We start from the raw sequence: 20,554 nt of genomic DNA on the forward strand, positions 1-20,554 counted from the left end.
TCATGTTCACACTCTAGGGGATGTTTCCCTCCAGGGAAAGCCAGACAAAACGGGCTTTGGTAACAGCCGGGAATCCCCAAGCTCTGTATAAAACACCACAGGAAGAGTAAGAATTGGCATCAGGAAGACTGAAATGCCTTCTTAAGAGGGAAAGCCAACCCCCTGGTAGGTTGGGATGACTTCTAGGTAACTTCAAGATCTCAGGGCCAGAGGCCAGGAAAAAACTCTTGTGGTTTAGGATAACTGCCAAAGATGCCCATGAAATAGGGCCAAAAGCCCCAAACAGGAATGTCCCTGCTTCTGAAAGACCTAGCAGCCCCTAACACCCATGGGTCTTCCACACTGGTTGGTCAAGCCTAAGCAAATGGCCTCTTTCAGGATAAAAGCATTTTGTAAAGTGTGTATGCTAAACACTTCAGAAAAAATTGTACTGTTTCTCATGATGCTTTATCCTTTGCACTCTACTCTTTGCCCCCTCTGTTCACTACCAGATATTAGGTGATCAACCCAAAATATCCCAGGAAGTAGAATGGCTTCTTCTAGTCCAGCTATTTGAGGCCAAGATTTGCAAGACACCTGGGCAGGTCCAGTGCTTAGCATTTGCTTGAGAAGGCACTCATGTCTTCAGAAATGTGTGACCTTGCCCATATGCAACCTGGGGAGGGGAGAAGAGGAACAGAGGGAAGAGTCCACACCAACAGTCCACCAGAAAACATGGCTCTCTAATCGCCAGGCCACATACAGATTTTGTGGACAAACTTTAGTCCTGAATTTTGAAACTCTATTCTGATGTGGTCAGGCTGTTTTGTAAACACTTTCTAACCCTAGTCCAATGAATGCTGCAAAGGGAATAATCAAAGTAACAATTGCAGACACATTCATATTACAGTGTGTGTTCACACACATGTATTTGTCGTAAGCAGAGAGCAAAACCAAATGCCACATGGACAAAAAAATGACAAGCAGTGGATGTACCACAGTGACACTCCTGAGCCACGTCTCTACCAGCCAGCCAGGCTATGGGCTGCCACCTCCCTTTCACTTCAAGCTTCCTGCCTCCACGGGCATGGCTTACCAGGAAGAGCTGAGACAAGCCAAGGGACTTCAAGACTGACTTGCTGAGTTCTCCACGGTGCTCAGGATCACTTTTCAAGCAGACACGATCCTCTGCACCCACAGAGCAAGCTCTATCGTAAGAGGACCAGCTGAGGGCTGCTCTTCCCACTACTTCAGACAGAAAAGCCAGACAGAGGGAAATGTCCCCATTTACATCCCTCAGGCCAATGTTTGGGCTCTGTGCTTTCCCGCCCACATCCCTCCCTCAACTGCTGCCAGAGCTCAACAGCAGTGGCTGGGGGGCTGGGGCCACAGAAAGGAGATGCACAGTTAAGGAGACCACTCCTGCAATCAAAGTGAACATGGTGAACATGAAACATGCACACCATTCTTTTCCCTTTCCCCATCACACTGTGTCCTCTGCCATCACTCAGACAAGCAGAAAACCAAGCCCTATTAGTACACACATTCATTCAACCATGCACAAATGTTTACAGAGTGCCTCCTGTGAGCAAGACACTGTGTGGATCAGTGTGGGTTACTAAAAAGGAGGAGACAATGTGGCCTAAATCAAATTGTGATGCAAGGCCACAGGGCCATGTGATAAAAACCCAAGTTTTCCAAGGGGCAAAGAAGGAGGCAATTGGTTACAATGAAGGAAGCTAAGAGGGGCTTCATGATAGTGGAAGTACCTCAACTGAGCCTCAAAGGGTTAACTAGGATTCCCTAAGGCAGAGGAAAAAAATAAGGAAAATAGTTCCCTGACTAAAACAACTACATGAGAGAAAAACAGGAGTGTGAGAACGTTTGCACAGCAGGGTTGGCCCATATCATGGAGGGTTCTCAGTGCAGGATCTGACAGTAGCCTCATTCTCCAGGCAAGAGGGAGGCACTGAAGGCTGCAGAAGAGAGACCTAAGCTGCATCAGAGAAAAGATTCCTGGCTACAGAAAGGAGGAGGAGCTGCAGAGGTAAGATTAGGGCAATGAGAAGCTAAGATCATAGATGCTAAGAAGGCAGAGGCAGAAATCCAGTAAGACATGACTAGAGTCTAAATGAATAGGGGCAAGAGACAGACACAAATTGAATTTGATTTGCAAAAGAAATGAAGAATCAAAGATGACTGTAGCTCTGCCTAGTGATGGGACCCCTCTCTGGGACTGGGCATGGGAAAAACCCAAAACCTACTGGCATAGAGTCGATTCCAACTCATAACAACTCTATAGGACAAGGCAGAACTGCTCCGTATCGTTTCCCAGGCTGTAATCTTTACAGAAGCAGACTGCCATGTCTTTTTCCCACAGAGTGGCTGATGGGTTCAAACTGCTGATCTTTCAGTTAGCAGCTGAGTGCTTAACCAGTGAACCACCAGGGCTCTAAAAAGGAGTATGTGAGAAAAGACATTGAGTCTGATTTGGGATCACTGAATGGAGGTACCTGAGGTACATCAGGTAGCAATGTCTAGAAAAAAGTGAAGAGCCTACAGTTCAGGAGAGTTAGCCTCTCACCAACCACTTGAGTTTGCCCCAGTGCTCGGGTTCACTTCTCAAGCAGACATGACCCTTTGCACTCATACAGTAAGCTCTCTCACAAAAGCAAACTTTCTCATCTCCTTCTCTGTGACTTACTGCTACTCAACTCCTGATTTGGCTGTATGCGCTACCTAGAGAAGCAGCAGCCCTGCTTGGGGTGTGTTGTGCCTGGGGCTCCAGACCCTCCAGGGAATGCCTGAGCGCAGGTTAGCAGCAGTGAAATTCAAGATCTCTTCTCTGAGCAGAGGCTTCCAATCACTGGAGATTTAGGGTCAGACGGTATACAGTTAAAGCATTCAGCTGCTAACTGAAAGGTTAGGGGTTTGAGTCTGCCTGAAGGGACCTCAGAAGAAAGCGCTAGCAATCTACTTCCAATAAATGAGCCATCAGAAACCTTACGGAGCACAGTCCTACTCCAACACACATGGGATCACCATGAGTCAGAATCAACTCGACTGTAGCTGGGAGATTGACATGGATCCCCAAGATCCAGACTTCCAAACAGCTCCCTAAGTGCGTTAGGCAATCACCAGATTTGGGACCATCTGGTGGACTGCTAAAATCCAGATTCACAGGTCCTACCAGCAGATTCTCTATTTCAATAGGTTGGGTAGAGCCCAGAAATCTGAATATTTTATTATGTACTCAGTGATACTGAGGCAACTAGTCCACAGGCCACACCTGGAGAACCCCTGCTCTTAGCAAATGTTGAGGTCAGACCTTCCTGTAGATGGAGTCTTTTCTTTGGCTCGATTGGAGAAAAAGAGGTCTGCGGCATAATCGAGATGGAAAGTTATGGCACCTAATGCAGGATGGAATAATAACCAGTATGTCTGAGTGTTTACTATGTGCCAAATACTATTGAAATGCTTTAACAATCAATCTTTATAATTTTCCCCATTTTGCAAATGAGGCAATTGAGGCTTTCAAGAATTGAGGTGACTAGGAAAGGTCACACAACTGGGAAGTGGTGGAACCAGAGCTACAGGTGTGTGTTGCACACACGCCACTTGCAATGACATACAACATGAAGGTCAGCACGCTAATGTCCTTCTCTCTGGCTTCAATCCTTTCCTTGATAAAATTAAGGTGACCATTCCTACCTGCTTCCTGGAAACTCTGGGGTCTTAACAACTCTGATGATCACAAAAAAAAAAAAAAAAAAAAAAAAACCAATTGCTGTCAAGCCGACTCTGAGTCATGGTGACTCCAAGTGTGTCGGAGTAGAAGTGAGCTCCATGAGGTCTTCAATGGATGGCTTTTCAAAAGTAGATCACCAGGCCTTTATTCTGAGGTACCTCTCTGAGTGGACTCAAACATCCAATCTTTCAGGCAGTAGTCAACTGCTTTGCTGTTTGGACCACCCAGGGAGTCCAGGAATCCCAGTGTTTTCCCCAAGCAGCAACACTGGGTGAAGAAGGTACTGACTGCCCCACCATGACTCTGGATGCCACTTGTAGGCTAAGTCTGGAGTCTCTGCCCACCCCATCACTGGATGGAAAGGGCAAAGGGTGTTCTCTCTGTCCTGCATCTAGTCCCCCTTACAAAGATCTCATTATGCAATTCTCAATAGGAGGCTCTGTTTGATGGTAATAATATTATTTTCCACTGCTGACGTGTCATCTCCACTTTTCAACTGGGAATATGCAGCTACATTTTCCTCTGCAAGGCAGTGCAGACAGAAATGGAGCCTCCACTCAACTTCCATTGTTTTCCTGGATGAAATTATGACCTTTCAGCCCCCTGGTCCTAAGGTAACCCCTGTGATGTGGGGAAAACACAGCAAGGGGGCAGGCAGTTGAAGATGCATCTTCAGGTGCAGGTTGTATGGCTGGGAGAAGAGCCAAAAAGACAGGAGGGAGGAGAGTGCAGGTGGTTTCTGCATAAATTTACTTCAACTGTTTCTGCAAGCAGTAATGGGCATATCAAGTTTTCACCTTCATCTGTTCAAAGTGTCCTAAATATTAATTTCTGCTACCAAAACCCATTAAAAGAAGCTACAATCTCACTGAAGGAATGTGTTTTAGGTACAATTAAGTCACTTTAAGCTATTCCTCTTTGCAAAGTTCCCTCTCTGAAAAGCTACAGCTACTCACTCACCTGAAAAACCCACTGCCATCACAGTGGATTCTGACCCCACAGGACTTACAAGTCTATAAATCTTTACAGAAGTAGACTGCCTCATCTTCCTCCTATGAAGCAGCTAGTGGGTTTGAACCACCAACCGTCTGGTTAGCACCCAAATGCCTTACCCACTGCACCACCTGAGCTCCTTACTCACTCATCTTAAGCAATCTAGAAAGCAGGAAAAAAAAATTGGATTCTATCATTTTTTATTATTACTATTTATCTCCTAAGGATGGGCAGGCTAGTGAAAACTCTAGGTAAGTCCTGTCACAATAGGTGCTATTTGCACGAACAGTTAATATTTTCTCAGATTACAAAAGCAACAGGGTTTTGGGTATGACCGCTCTGACCACACCAAGGACACTTCAGATTACTTTTATTCTTTGAGGTTTGCTCATTAAATCCCATTTTTTTAATCTAATTTTTTACATCATAGATTCCACGTTAAAATGCAATTGCCTTCTGCCCAACTAAACAGAGCCAGCAGTCTGACTTTTCACTTCCTCTTCATTACGGATGTGCCCATGAAGCCATCTGCTGACTAATTCCAGGTCCCTGTGCCAGGTGACACACTCGGCAGGGGTGCAGGATGGGTGGAGGTGTCCCTCATCCCTACACAGAAGGAACTTGCCTAAAATGAAGGGAAAGAAGCTCACAGCCAATGGTGGAGAAACGCTGAAGAAAAAGTCAGAGGAACACTGAGCTCCTTCTGTTAAGGATGATGGTATAATCTGGGAACGGGTAAGGGTGATAGTTGAATAACATAATTAACATCACTGAACTGTACAAGTAGAGATTGATGAAATGACAAATGTTTTTGTCATATATGTATAAATACATACATAGATATATATTTGCACAATTAAAAAAGGCAAAAAAAAAAAAAAAAAGAGAGAGAGAGAGAAAGTCAGGGGTTAGTAAGAAGGGCCCATGTGGCCACAGGGGTGGGGGAAAGCAGGCAGGGAAGAGGCAAGAGGCAGCTAGAGGCAAAAGAATGGGTCAAGTGTGAGGCGTGAAGAGACACATTCAGGAATGCATGAGAGGAGAAAACAGACTGATGGGGTCTTTCCAATAAGTCTCAGAGAAAACAAAGCCTTTATGTATTTGCTGAGAGAAGTGCACGTGATTAGAGGCACGCTGTTTCCAACCTCAGTGAATCACCAAATGTGGGAGCTGGAAAGGACATCAAGCATCATCTCATGCAAATCCTTCATTGTGCAGATAAGAAGCTCAGACTCAGAGAAGTGAGATGGGTTACCTAACACCATGGTGCAAGTTCATATCAGGGACCAGAACCCCAGACCCCTCACTCTTGGTAGGGTGTACTTTCCACTGCAAATGGCTCCCACTTGACAGCCCATCAAATGCTAGAATCACTCACCACTCACTCAGGAAGTATTATTTATGGCTTAATAACACACTACAACCAATGCAAGAACCTACAGAGCCCCCCCCATGCTAGCTCCAACCTGAGGTAGAACATAACCTTGACTTGGCTTCCTGGTTGACCACCCAAAGAGCTTGTGCTCCTCCAAGCTCAAGTCTTACAGGCAGCCCTGGAGGAGAAGCAGAAACACCACCAGCACAACTGTGCACCGGCACCACTGAGTCCTGACACAGCTGACAAAATGACAGTCCTCTGCACTGACAGGTAGAGTCACTTGAGAAGGGCACTCACTAAATTAGAAGGTAATGTGTAGAAGAAGTTAGAAGCAGTAAGATTTAAACTTGGAGGCTCTTCCTATAGACACTTGATAGTGATGAGAATACTGAAAGAGGAATGAGCTGTCCCTGATCCTTCAGATGCTGAAGACCAGGCAGAGGGGGTGCCAGAAGGTGAGTGTGTGATGCAAAATGCAGAGAGCTCAGGCCAGGAGGAGTTGGCAAAGCCACAGTTCTTCTAGTTCAGGTAAGACAGAAAAGAAGAAGCTTAGAGAGACCCCAAAGCCACAGATCATTCTGCCAACTGCTACTTCTTCCTAACCACTAAGGAAGCGGTTTCCTGAAGCATAAATGGCTAAGTTATTTCTACTTTTACCTTCTTCTGAACTGAAGTGTTCGCTTTCAAGACAGACTGTATGGTGATTTTCATTCTTTGATAATATGTTGGGATTTTGTTTTTGTTTTTTTAACTATGTGTCTGGTAAGCTATTGTGCAGTTTGCCTACCTCCTCAAAAGCAAAATGACATTTCTCAAAGGGACAATTAATAGCCACGCTGGAAACTGAGTATTTGCAAACCAGTTCATAACATGTGTATAGTGACTCTAGTGAAAATATACAGATGCACCTGAACGAAAAGAACAAAGCTCTCAGAGCAAGACCTGAAGGCCCTGAGCATGAAGCCTCTTGGTCATCTATGCAGCCTCCATAGTGCCAAGCCCTGAACCACCAGTGAAAAGAGAGCTGGATACAAGGGTGTGGTTCTCTCAGTGCAAATCCAAACTTTAAAGTGCAGTGTGCATGTCTTATAATCATCAGGCAATCTTCCTAGCCAAAGCAAAAAAAAAAAAAAGTTGTCGTCAATTCAATTTCAACTCATGGCAACCCCCTGTGTGTCAGAGTAGCACACTGCTCCACAGGATTTTCAATGGCTGATTTTTTGGAAGCAGATCACCAGGTCTTTCTTCCAAGGCACCTCTGGGCAGATTCCAACTGCCAACCTTTTAGTAGTTGCCAAGCACTTAGCCATTTGTGCCACCTAGGGACTCCTCCTTCATGTCCAGAGAATAACTGATAGCTGGGATCCTCCTCTACGCAGAACTACCCAATACCTTTTAGGTCAAACCCAGGGTAATAAGTAGCCCACCATTTGGCTGTCCTGTCAGTGGAACAGAGTTTCCTGGTTCAACATTTCATTTGCTGCACCCCATCTCCATTCTGAGAAGACACACTCACAGGAACATTTTAAAAATTGATCAAATACTTAAGAGCAAAAGCTCAAAATTGATAGCTTTGAGGATTACTCCCAATGTTGTGTTTTAAAGTAATGACAATAAAATCACATGGGGGGTGGGGAGGACTTGTTTTGAGGAGAACAAAAGTTCTCAACCAGAGAAAGCAAGAAACTATTCCTTTGATCCTACTGAAATGCTCAAGAAAGCTAAATTGTATTCTCAAGATTCAACTGGTGAATTCACAGTACAATAGAAAGTAAGGGTGAGGCAATAAGACATATAACTAGCCCATGCCCAGCCCCATGTTTAGTAGATCAAACCATGGTCACTTCAGCAACTTTTAGAAGGAAAGAATCAAACAACACAGATTCATTTTCAAATTATAATGGTTCCCAAGCATTAAAATTATTATCTTTAAACTGTCTTACTGATCATGGTGGTTCCCCCAGCCAGGGATGCCTTGGTCCCTTGGAAGAAGTCATCAGCAGAAGTCATTCCCTGGTCGGGCATCTGGAAACGGGTGTGGACATCAATTCCTCCCGGGATCACCATCCTTGAATGGGCTTCGATTGTCTTCACCCCTCCCGGCACAATCAGATTTTCTCCTATTTGTCTAAGTAAATAGGGTTGGTGATAAGGGTTACACATAAAACATCTAATCAAATTGGATCTGACAGATATTTTCACCAAGCCATAAACTATCCTTCCTTATGTTCTATGGACTTCCTGATTATTGTTATTATTCATAATATGAACACTCCCCATACCCAATTAAGAGCCAATGCAGCAGAATGGTTGCACAACTTGAAAAACTGACAAATTTTTAACTTGACAAATTAATCAATGTCACTGTATTGTACATGTAGAAATTGTTAAACTGGTGTATGTTGTGCTGTGCACAGTCTCAACAACAAAAATAAATTATTCTTTAAAAAAAGAAGCAATGCAACACGTATTAAAAAACAAAATTTATGGGAGACATCAGAGACCCCACTTAAAGAGGTTTAATTATCAGATCAAATGATAACAAAGTCCCAAGATATTTATACAAGATGTCACTAAACTTTATTTACAATACATAGTTGAGCTAATTATGACATACCAATTTTCTCTAAGCCTGGTTTCACTTTACAAACATTCATTTCACCACATTCATCTCAATATAGAAAAAATGAGGATGGAGGCATGGAGATAGTCCAAAACAAAGCAAAACTAGAGCGAATATGATGACTGAAATGATTTTTTAAACATTTAGAAGTACATCATTAGCAACTCAGAAAACAAAGGCAGAAGAAATAATAACCATTATGTTGGGGGCATGACTCACTTGCAATTGTTAAAAAATACTTTTACTATTACACCTTTTTATTCATTGTTTAAAAAGGAAAATTAATCATGGAGTAGTTGAAGTAGTTCAAAAAGAAATTAGTGACAACTAAAAATAGCAGACAGGTCTCCTAACTTCCAGGCCATTGTCTTTCTGCTACACCAGATCATGTCTTATAACATGAGGGAAAGAGAACATGAAAGTTATGGCATTTGAAAGCCTGGAGCTGAGACTGTCACCAGCAAACACACATGGAGAAAACATTAAATGTGGAAATGTTAAAACCTATTTTAAGTTCATAAATCAGAATGGGAGTTTCCAGGCAACAGTCACATTCAATCCAGTTTTCCACTCCTCCAGACTTGGTTTGCTGCTAGCACTTGATAAATGCTGCTTATTTAAAAGATGTCATTTGCTGCAATGTTTGTCTTTAAACAGATGTGCTATTTCTTCCGAGCCATGTGAGCTGTCCCAGTAGGAATGGCACGAGGATACTGGTATGTACTCAGCTTCCTTAACCCTCCAGGGTGCAAATATGCCCTAAGTCTATCTGTTCTATTTTTCTCCCTTGTAACACAATACACAATAAACACAGAAAGGTCTTATTTGTGTGAGTTGCCACTTAAAGAAAGAAACCTACAATTCCCTCAGGATTAGGCAGTAATTTGTATTACACAGTAATTAATTCAATGTCCTTCTTCCCCTCCTCCAACCGACTCTTAAGTAAACATATGTGCTACCCTGATAGAAGAGGTCGTATCCCATTCCACATCTATGTCCTTTCATTGGGTAACCCATTCCAAACAACTACATTCTAAGAAAACCTTTGATACATTTCACATATCATAAACCAAGTATTTGAGCTGGCAATAAGATACTGTGTTACCTCAGTTAAAATTAGTAAATTACACTATCATGCATAATGAAATGGGTGTGTGTTTTATTGTGCTTTTGAATTTCCTAACTCTGAGTTTTCAAATTCACTAATTACCACCAATCAAAATGAGTTTAAAACAGATATTAAGTTGGTCACACTTTCAAGTCACCAAAAGCATGTGTATGAATGTAATGTTGTAGAGTACTGAAAGGTGTGCAAATCCTTCTCTATAATGAGTTACTTACTTGATCAGCCCATCTTCCATGTATATATCTGCGTAGAATGACTGGTCATCATTAACAATTTTACCTCCTTTGATCAGAAGACGATCACTCTGAAACAAAGGAGGAAGGTCACAATGAATAACAGAAAGGAGATCAAAAGTAACCTTGGTACTAAAATATATGAGCTAACAACCCATTTTCACTGTTCAAAAATCATGTTTACAATCAGCCAATTTTAGAAAGATTAGTGACACAGGTGAACCTGTATATGGCAACCTATTCCTCAACTGATGAGTCAGAACATACTGGCAAAGCTTTCTTAAGTAAAAGAATCATCTCTTTTAATTTAGAACTGCAATGGAAGAGAAAAAGAAACAAACAACAAAAAAAAACTCTAATGATTAGTCTTCCACTGAAAACCAGTGATAAAGAAGATAATAATTTTTTAATGACTTCATGCTAAACTTCATTTTAAAAAAATAAATTCATAAATCAACCCACATGTAGGGAAAGCACTTCTTGGCAAGTTTTGTGTCAGGGAAATTGACCAAAAGTCTGTTGTCATGGGATCCTCAATACAAACACAGTTAGCTCAATCATAGCAAAGTTTCAATACACTATGTCCTCTAAATCTACATTTATCTTTGAGGTAAATCACAGTGATTGTAGCAAAGAGCAAAACAACAACAAACTTTGAAATATAACACCACTTTAACTATTAAGCTGTTTAAGAACAAGGTAAAGTTTTATGATAAAGTGGTTGAAATGGCAAATTCTAAAGTGAACACCACTGAATTACTGATGTATTTATATTTTAATCGGTTGTATTTGTGCAAATAATATATGACAGACAACACGTGAGGTCAGGAATGTAACAGAAATACTACCTTATGACTCATCCCTATCCAACTACTGTTGATGGACTGGAATGTTAAAATCCTGAGGTCAAGTGAATATGCACCTGCAGTATTTCAGACTGGTTTTAAACTGTACAAACTGAACCATGTATCTTCCTGCATTTAATATGCAACACATTTCAAAGGATGGCATTCATCTGGACAATGATTAATTCAAAACTCAGTTACAAAACAATGAAGCAAGTGCAATTTATAGCACCCACCAAGGAAAGAAATTACAGTAAATCTTTAAAAATATGTAAGCTACTAGAGAACCAAGAAAATATTTTTACACATAAGTGTGCATAGACCTGGGTTTAAGCATTTCTTATTTCTCTAACATATTGGAAAACAGTAAGATTTAAAATTTGTACACTGTAGGGCCCTTTATCCTGCTGTCGACTTTAAACAATCAAATGGAAATAAGCATTCAACACTTCCTACACTTGTACAAAATCCTGTCATGTACATCACGTCATTGGAGCTTCAAAACAAATCTATGAAGTGGACAGAGCCAGAATCTTATCCCTATGGCTAAGAAAACGGAGCCTTAGAAAGGTTAAGCCACTTGCGCCTAATCACCTGATTTTTTGTCTATACTGTTGCTTCCTTCTCTCTCATGTCACACCACATTTGGCAGGCTAAATCTCATCTTAGAAGCAAGGAGGAGTCCTGCCCTTCACCACCTGCCCCCTTAGTCACTGCAGTACCTGTCCCAGCCATCACCAAAATTCCTGAACCAATACCATGCCCAGAAAAAAAAAAAAAAAAAACCCTGAAGCATCACAGTCTGGTTCAGTCTAGTGCCTTCCAGAGGCTTCTTACATAAGAAGCTGGCCTTGCTGATGGAGGGAGGGAAACAACGCTATAGGTCCTTGCTAATAGGACCAGATTTTCTTAAAAGGATGGAGGGTGCACACTTTTAAAAATCAGTCTTAAGAAAATAAATAAAAATCAGTCTTATTGATTGTTGGCTTTTGAATTTTTTTTTTCTCCCCTACACTATCAAAACGAAACTATCTTGTCCATTCATTAAGACAGTATATTATTTGAGGCTTGCAGCAAATTTGCTCCCCACCCCCAAGCCTCACTCTCCAGACTCCTTCCTCCAATTGCAGGAAACAACAGCTAACGTTATATCCCCAAGGCCAGTCCTTTTGGATCTTGGATGTTTTGCTTTAAAAGAAAAAAAAATAGTACCCATTAGAGCTGTAGAACCACCTAGTTTACCCTAGAAAACGCTACCAAGCACACGCCCCCTCCCCTGTGCATTTCTTCCCACATCTCTCTCCTGCAGATGGGTGTGCCCTCATGCAAGGAGAGGAAGCCCAGGGAGCCCCTGGCTAAAAGAAAACCAAAAAGCGAAAAACGTGCCCCAAAATCCTGCCCTTTAAACACATCTTAACTGTTTTGATTCTTTCAATCTCTGCCTCAGCCCTGGACTCTACCCAGGAATCAACTGGCCTATTGCAATTTGCACATCATTATATAACAATGAATTTCCCTCGTTTTCCTCCCTCCCTGGGATTTCATTTGGGGATGTAGTGAACTAGAACTTGCGAGATTTTTCCAGGAAAACACAGGGAGGGGGAGAGGGAGGAGGGGGGAGCAAGAACCTGTGTACATCTCAGTATCATTGCAAATTCATCTCATTGATGTTTTTCCTCGTGGCTTTAAAAAATAATAACCACAGGCCTCAAAACTGCAACCGACAGCTCCCGGCCGTTACCATCATTGTCTGGCCCCGCCAGGGCTGGGCCATCTGCTCCGCGCGTCCGTGCAGCGCCATTACCCCCCAGAGCCCGGGTCGGGCGCTGTCCCTTGCGCCCACGTCCCAGACGGCTTTGTATGCGCCAACACGGACGCCTCCTTGGCGGCAGAAGGGGCAACAAGGGACCAGAGCCCTACCAGGGTCCCAGTCCCAAACCAGAGAACGAGAACACCGAGAGCCCCCCAAAAACGGTTCCTGATCAACAAAAAACGAACGCCTGGCCCCCACCCTCCTGCTCAGCTCATCACATCCCAGTTTCTCCTTCCCGTCTCCACATCATTCCGGTACACCCTGGCCTTTCAGCATCTCCCTGCTGTCATTACGCCTCCGGGCTGAAACCTGCTCCTTTTTGTAAGGAGCCCGAGGAAGGCTCGAGAACGCCCTTTACAGTGGGGGCGGGAGACTCGGGGAGTATCCACTTCCCCATCTCCCCAACGCTGCAGGAATCTAGCCTCGCAGCACGCAGCCCGAACGGAGAACAATATCCGAGCTCCAACCATGCATATTCAATCTGGCATCCATTTGCTTACACCCTGCAGGCCAGCACTGCAGCATCTCGTTATGACAATAAAAGGATACAGCGGTTCTGGCGCGCTACCGAAAACGACCTTAATACACTTACGGTCCTATTTCAAAGCCTTGTGAATTGTGTAGATTATAATTCTTTATTATTGCGTCCCCCTACCACCACAACCGCCACAGCCTTCTTTAGCAATGGGGGGGGGGGGTTGCGTCTCTCTTCCTCCACCCTCCCACTCATCCTTTTTTTAAAATTCCTCAGATGTTCTGTACCAGAAAAGGTTGCTGGCAGACCGCAGATTTCCCAAGTACCAAACTCACCGTGATGCGTGGAATATTTTTCTTCCCCTGATAAGACATTTCTCGCCTGGAAAAAAATAAATTTCAAGAAAGCAACTTTAAAGCAAAAATTCCCGGGAAAGGGGCTCAGTATTTTTGTGGAATTGAAAAAGGTGCAACAGCTTAGCTGGTCTTGCTGGTAGCAGATTTCGGGAAGGCAGGGGACAAATGCAATCCTCTACCTCTCTCTTTCTTCCTCTCTTCCAACACAGCCCCAGCTAGGGCGGAAAAAAAGAAAGAGAGAACAGGAGGGAAGGGGGTGGAAATAAACTACAGCAATAAAAGCCTCGGTTCAAGTCGGCCTCCGCGGCGCATGCGCCGACAGCCACTCCCTTTCCTCTTAGGCAAAAGCCATCCGCTTCGAGAGAGACGAGCACTGATTGGTCAAAATCGTGGAATATGTAAATGAAAGCAAGGAGGGAGGGGAGCAGAGAGAAAGCGCCAAATGCTGCAGTGAGAGGCTGAGGGCGGCGGTCAGTGCGTGCGCCCGAGCTAACAGCGCGCGTTTCGCGCCTTTTCTTTGGGCCTGGGCAGAGGGACCTGCAGCTAGCGGAGGCCCCCAACGCAGGGACAATGGATAGGTGTTTTATTATGAACAGGGAGAGCAAAAACCCAAGGCAGTTGGGGGGTCTTCTGCAGCTCTTGCAGCACGCACACGCTCGCGCGCGCACAGATGGATGCCCGCCCGCGCGCCAATCCGCGGAGGCTGCCGCTGCATCCCTGCGTGGGGTGACTGCGCCGAGCCAATGGCTTCGCTGCCGGCGAGCTCGCGACTGCACCGCTGGCCGGCATTACGCGGCCCGGGAGGGGCAGCAAAGGCCCCCTCACACCCTCCTTTCCCTTTCGCGAATGCTCTCTTGGCCTCCGCCCTGGACTCGACTGGGGAATTCAAATTGCAGCGAGAAAAAGGAAGGCTAGCTGGGCGGGTAGGGCCCTGCGATGCGCCCAAGCGGCCACGCCCGTCCTTCGACGAGCCGAGAAGTGTCGACCTGGACCGGTGCCTGAGAAATGATGCTGCACCGGGGAGGTGTCTGGCGCCGGGTCTGTGCCTGGGACCGGGCTCGGCTCCCTGAAGTGCGGAAGGTGGGCGCGGGGGGGTGGGGGTGGAAATGAGACTGGAAAAAGGAAATCTAGCCTGAGGGCAAGCGCTGAGCTGCAGGCATCTGTTGTGGCAGCTGGAAATGAAAGCCCCGAAATCCTTATTCAGAGCAGAGAAAGGGAGAAACTCGGAGGGAAGCTGTAGTCAGCTGCTGGGTTTGGGAAACTCTCCCTTGAAGCATCCTTTTGTGCCCAAGAACTGTGAGGGCATGGGCACACACATAAAGTGGCAGCAGCCTGTTGAGGCAAAAATGGGACAGTCTAGGGCCCAGGGCCCTGTTCTCAGCCCCAGCAAACCAGTACAGTAACAGTCACGTCCACTTCGACCCACTTGGGGGACTAGGGAGATTATGCTAGTGCCTGCAAATCTACTGAGAAAAAGCTGTTGAAATTATAGCACCCAAGGAACCCAAAGGATTTACAGTGCTATAGACTGTCCCAGACAGTACATTAGGCAGAAAACAAGGAGAGCTTTTATATCCGAACGGAAGGAGAAACTGAGTCATGGAGAAAACCTCCGGGTATCAGAGTTTAAAACAACACGGGCATCCTGACTCCCCAGTTAGAGATTCGAGCCATGCTTAAAATGGCATTCAAGGTTTCTCGTCTAGTAAGTCAACAGGCCTGGGACACTTTGGCTTTGTTGGTCCAAGTTAGACTCTAATGCTCTAATCTTCAGAATCCCTGTGGAAGGAAAAAGCTAATCCAGTTGATCCCAGGGACTCTGGTCTACCAGGGGTCATCCTTTTGGAGGGTTGCCCAGGCAAATATATATGATGGAAATATATGGATTGACCTATGGCTTTGATCTTCTTTGCTTGAGATCAAACAACTATAATCCCTACATAATCTAGGCCAAGGGGCAGTCATGAAAAAAAAAAAAAAAGACTCTTTTTAATTGGATCACACCTACTCAGCAAAGATAAAGCAGATACATACAAAATAATCCTCTGGGCCTATATTCCAGTCTTTCTGCCCCAAACCACCTTGAACACTTTGAATGGTGGTCTGTTTTAACAGACTAAGAGAAGGCATGAATTCACCCTTCAACTCCTACTTCGTAAAATCCACAGTCCCAGAAAGGGCTGTGGGTGAGTGGGCATTCAGTATGCTTCACTGCTGGTTAATTCATTTAAATTCAGTTCAACTATGCATCTTGAAAATACAACAGAAATACTTCCCCTTCCAATTATCTGACGAGCAAAGTGAGTTGAAGTCAGCAAGTACTGGTGTCAGCTAGTAATGCTTAAAGTCACATGTCTAACAAAGCATAAAATGTTCCTACCTGTGAAGCCAACAGTAGTTTCCAACTAGAAGTGTTGGGGAGGTGGGGGAAGGGATCAGGGAGAAGGGTATCTTATTAAAGTATAAGAAAAATAACACTTGTCAAGCACATAAATAACAAAATTCAAATTATTTTGAAATAAAATTACCTCTAATTATGTTGTATATTTATATTCTTATTATATTTTCCTACTCTTGAATTGTTTGTTCTTAACAGAATTTAAATGTATCATGTTATTTATCAAATCTGCCCATTGGATATTTTGTTTTGTAATATAAATGCCAAAGAGGGTTGGCAATGTGTCAGTTTCATTTCCTTATAGTCTTATTTCCAATGAGCATCTTAGTCTGTGATAATTGATATTTCCACTCATAAATATCCAAAGATGTAAAGTTTAAATTGATTTGTCTGTTCTGACTAAAGCCTAAGAGAGCAACTGGCACATTGAAAATATCCAACAAATAGGTTTTAATTGATTAAGGAATAGAAGCGTCAGCAATCTGTATTTCTTACCCACCCCCCATACCTACCACTCAATACAATACGGAAAACTAAGGAGGGGGCAGGACTGCCCACCCACTTTGCACTGACAGACTTGTTAGAATAAACTGTTTTTTTACATTTTGCTTAGAAAAACCTTCAAGGAAAATTTCCTATAAAGTTGCAAGTCATTATCATTGTATCAAATAGTTGAACCTTTCCTCAGCTGTGATTTTTCTGAATTTAAAAAGATTAAATGCATGCCAAACATGAAAAAGCATTGGAAGACTGCCTTTTTCACACCAATGACCTCATCCCAAACATCCTTGCCTTCCCATGTTCCTCCCCCGGCACTAGCGAAGAACAAGATGTAGTAACTAATTGACAAGGTCCTTTAATGAAAGGCTTCTATCTCAGGCATTCTGGATGACCTGGAGGCAGGGAGAAACTGCTGAAGCAGATTCATGGGCAAACAGTGACTTTTACCCAGGGTCCATAGTAGGTTGACCACAGCGGCCTCTGCAACTTCATCTTCCCTCCCTCAAACCCCTCTACCTCAAAGGTGCATTTGAGCACACACACGCACACACATGCACACACATGTGCACACACACCCCACATACTATCAGAGCCAACCTGTCCCTGTCCTTCAGAGCATCTTCTAAAATCTGTGCTATTCCTAGGCTATTCTCTTTATCTAGGATGACTCTTTCCCATCCTCCTTGATGAGTCCTTGAAAACTAAACTTAAATGTCACCCCTGGTATGACGTCTTTCTCCATCCCACTCCCCACTGTATCCACTATATGTTGACATTATATGCCCAAATAATGTATGGTAATTATTTCTGCATTTCTTCTATCAGAAGCTAAGAAGCTCCTAGAAGCCAAGAACTCTGACCTCCTCTCACTCCAATGACCCAGCCCACTGCCTGGACCATAGCAAATGCATAAAGAAATACTGTCATTGCTATTACAGGAAAAGGTTCGCATTGTCTCTCCACATCACCACTGGGGTGAGTTTTGATGCTAACAAAATCCCCAGCTCAGCCCTCTCTCTTAGCACTTCGCCTTGCTGGGTCTTCTTTTGCAGCCAGCCCAGTCCCAGGGCAAGGCTGTGGCTATCCAGGGCTCCTCTTCTCCAAGTCCCTGAAACTGCAAGAGAACCTGGGTATGATGCAGTATATTATCCTTCACATGGGTGTAGCTGCCTAAAATTTAATCTGTGCCTCTCCTAAATAAAACTGCCACTCCTCCCAAACCTGATAAAAGACAGGGACAGAGCATCATTCCTAAAATGAACCCCAAAATTATACAAAGCATCTGTAGTGATTTTTTTCTTCAGAAATTGTTCCTTAAGTTGTTATTTTCTCCACCTTCCCACTAACTACTCTTTGTCATGCCTGTATCATGTATAACTTATCCCATTTATCATATTACGCCACCTATACTATGCTATTTACCTGTGTTTTATTGACTACACAAAGGCTTTCAACTCCATGGAACTAACAAATTATGGATAACATCGTGAAGAATGGAAAAATCCAGAACATTAGCTGTGCTCATGCAGAACCAGTAAATAAACCAAGAGATAGTCATTTGAACAAAACAAAGGGACATTGTGTGATTTAAAATCAGGAAAGCTGTGTGTCAAGGGTTGTGTCCTTTCCCCATGTTTATTCAATCTGTAGGCTGACCAAATAATCCAAGAGGCTGGACGATATGAAGAACAACACACATCACGATTGGAGGAAGACTCATTAACAACCTGCCATATGTAGATGACACAACATTGCTTGCCGGAAGCAAAGAAGACTTGAAGCACTCACTGATGAAGATCAGAGACTATAGCCTTCGATATGAATTACACCTCAATATAAATAAAACCAAAGTTCTCACAACTGGTCCAGTAAGCAACATCATGATAAATGGAGAAATATTGACGTTGTCAAGGATTTCATTTTATTTGGATCTACGACCAATGACCATGGAAGCAGCAGTCAAGTAATCAAACAACATTGCATTGAGCAAATCTGCTACAAAAGACTTCTTGAAAGTGTTAAAAAGCAAAGATGTCACCTTGAGGACTAAGGTACACCTGACCAAGCCATGGTATGTTCAATCACTTCATATGCACAGGAAAGCTGGACAATGAGTAAGAAAAAATGAAGAAGTTGATGCATTTGCATTATGGTGTTAGTGAAGAATATTGAAAATACCACAGATGACTAGAAGAAAAAAACAAATCCATCTTGGAAGATGTACAGCCTGAATGCCCCATAAAGGGAGGATGGAGATCTTCGTCTCAGGTACTTTGGGCGTGTTATCAGGAGGGACCAGTCCCTGGAGAAGGACATCATGTTTGGTAAAGTAGAAGGTCAGCAAAAAAGAGGAAGACCCTCAATGAGGTGGATTGACACAGAGACTGCAGCAATGGGCTCAATCATAGCAAGGATTGTGAAGCTGGTGCAGGACCAAGCAGTGCTTTGTTCTGTTGTACACAGTCACTACAAGTCAGAGCAGAGTCAACAGCACCTAACAGCCATACTATACTATACCATTTATCACATAATATCCTACCTGTACTCTACTCACCTCTACCGTAACTAGGCAAAACTATGTTCACATCCATTTCCTTCGCTTTAATGTTTGAGCTCACAAAGATTAGGAACTTTTCAAAAGCCTAACTCATCTCCTACCCTTATACAGGGGCTGACAGAGACAGAGGCTCAAAAAAGATTGACTGCATAGCTAGATATATGACTAATGACATCCTACCAGGATTTTCAAAAATGTCATCATCATACCACTTGCTGGGAAATGGGGTCAGGGAGATGATATCTGTCCCTCAAACCCCCGGGTGTGAGCTGGCTGCTTTCAGTTCCCCAGGAAGCTGCCTAGTCAGTGTTTCGTCCCAGGCTGGTTCCACCACTGGTCTTGGTTTTATCTTCCCCAATTGTAAACTTAGAGTAATGATTTCTGCTTCTGTAGCCCACCTGCCCTCTTGAAAATACAGTTACAGTTAGGGAAATTAATGTAATGGAGGAGGGATACTCCACAACATAAATTGCTGACAGTAAAAACAGAGCCTGGATATGACAAAGAAGAAAATACAGACTTCACAATGCGGCAGTTTGATGCCAAGGGATGTAGACTCAAATTCAGCCTGCAGGGAAGGTTCAAATTAATGCGGTGGTAAAGAGAAGATACCGGAATTCTTCTTTGCCAAAAACTAAGGGCATTCACTAGGACACTTGAGCTGGAAGTGATGCCTTCTTCACTGCAGATGGAATCAGGCAGTTAAGGTCATTTTCTTTGGGTGTGTGTAACCCCTGAAGGGGCAGAGAATACAATGGAGTGGGGACAGCCAGGGGCCAAAACTCAGTACCTGTCCCTTCCCTTTCCCCACTGATGCATTCTTTACGGGGGGGCACAGGGTACTTGACTGATGAAAGTCAGAGTGATTGGCTGGCTGATACAGATGCTGCTTTTGCTAAAATTAGACAGACTATGTCCAAGTCAGTGGGGGCTGTGAAAGCATCCTCATAAAGTCCTAGACTGCATGAACACATGGGGCTTATCTGTTCAAATCCTGTCAAACATACAACACAAAGGAACAGTGCACTACACAGAATCTAGTACAATTTGACTGTTTCTTATTTCCAGTTAGCAAACAAATCTCCTAAATTATCACTGCATTATCTACCTTACACATCATCCTCTGTGTGACTACTAACTGCCCTTGGGGTCTTTTTGTCAGAACTAGAGAAGCAGATGGCACCTTGCTCCAGCTGCTATGCCTCAGGCCTGCCCTCTGGTGGCGAATGAGAAGCATGCATTCAGGTGCCCTCCACCCTTGTCTCTGGCATGCTGGCCTCAGGACTAAGACAAGGCCTTCAAGATCACTTGTTCCACTAATCCTAAATTTGTCTGAGCATCAGAACCACCTGGGGCTCCAATTCATACCTCCTAATCAGAATCTTCAACGGTAAGACCCAGGAATCTTTTCCTGTTTTTTTTTTTTCGTTTAAACTTGTCTACTCGGTTTGTCCTACTGTGGTGACATGTAGACGTGAGTTTTGAGGCTGAGCCTCTGGTGTTAAAACCCAGCGAGATGCACCTGGTGCATA

At 43.7% G+C, this 20,554-nt stretch overlaps 1 protein-coding gene across 1 annotated transcript in view; it reads right to left on the reverse strand.

The window, feature by feature from the left end:
* DPYSL2 (dihydropyrimidinase like 2) overlaps window positions 1–20,554 on the reverse strand; it is a 209,637-nt gene that overhangs the window by 72,329 nt on the left and 116,754 nt on the right. Inside the window, exons 2-3 of the mRNA XM_007938745.2 lie at window positions 10,060–10,148; window positions 8,039–8,223 (exon numbers count right to left, since the gene is read on the reverse strand). Of these exons, the coding sequence (XP_007936936.1) occupies window positions 8,039–8,223; window positions 10,060–10,148 (274 nt within the window). The remainder of the gene's footprint in view (window positions 1–8,038; window positions 8,224–10,059; window positions 10,149–20,554) is intronic.

The sequence above is a fragment of the Orycteropus afer genome, unplaced genomic scaffold (assembly GCF_000298275.1).
Source record: "Orycteropus afer afer isolate SDZICR_OR568_19922 unplaced genomic scaffold, OryAfe1.0 scaffold00053, whole genome shotgun sequence".
Taxonomy (NCBI): domain Eukaryota; kingdom Metazoa; phylum Chordata; class Mammalia; order Tubulidentata; family Orycteropodidae; genus Orycteropus; species Orycteropus afer.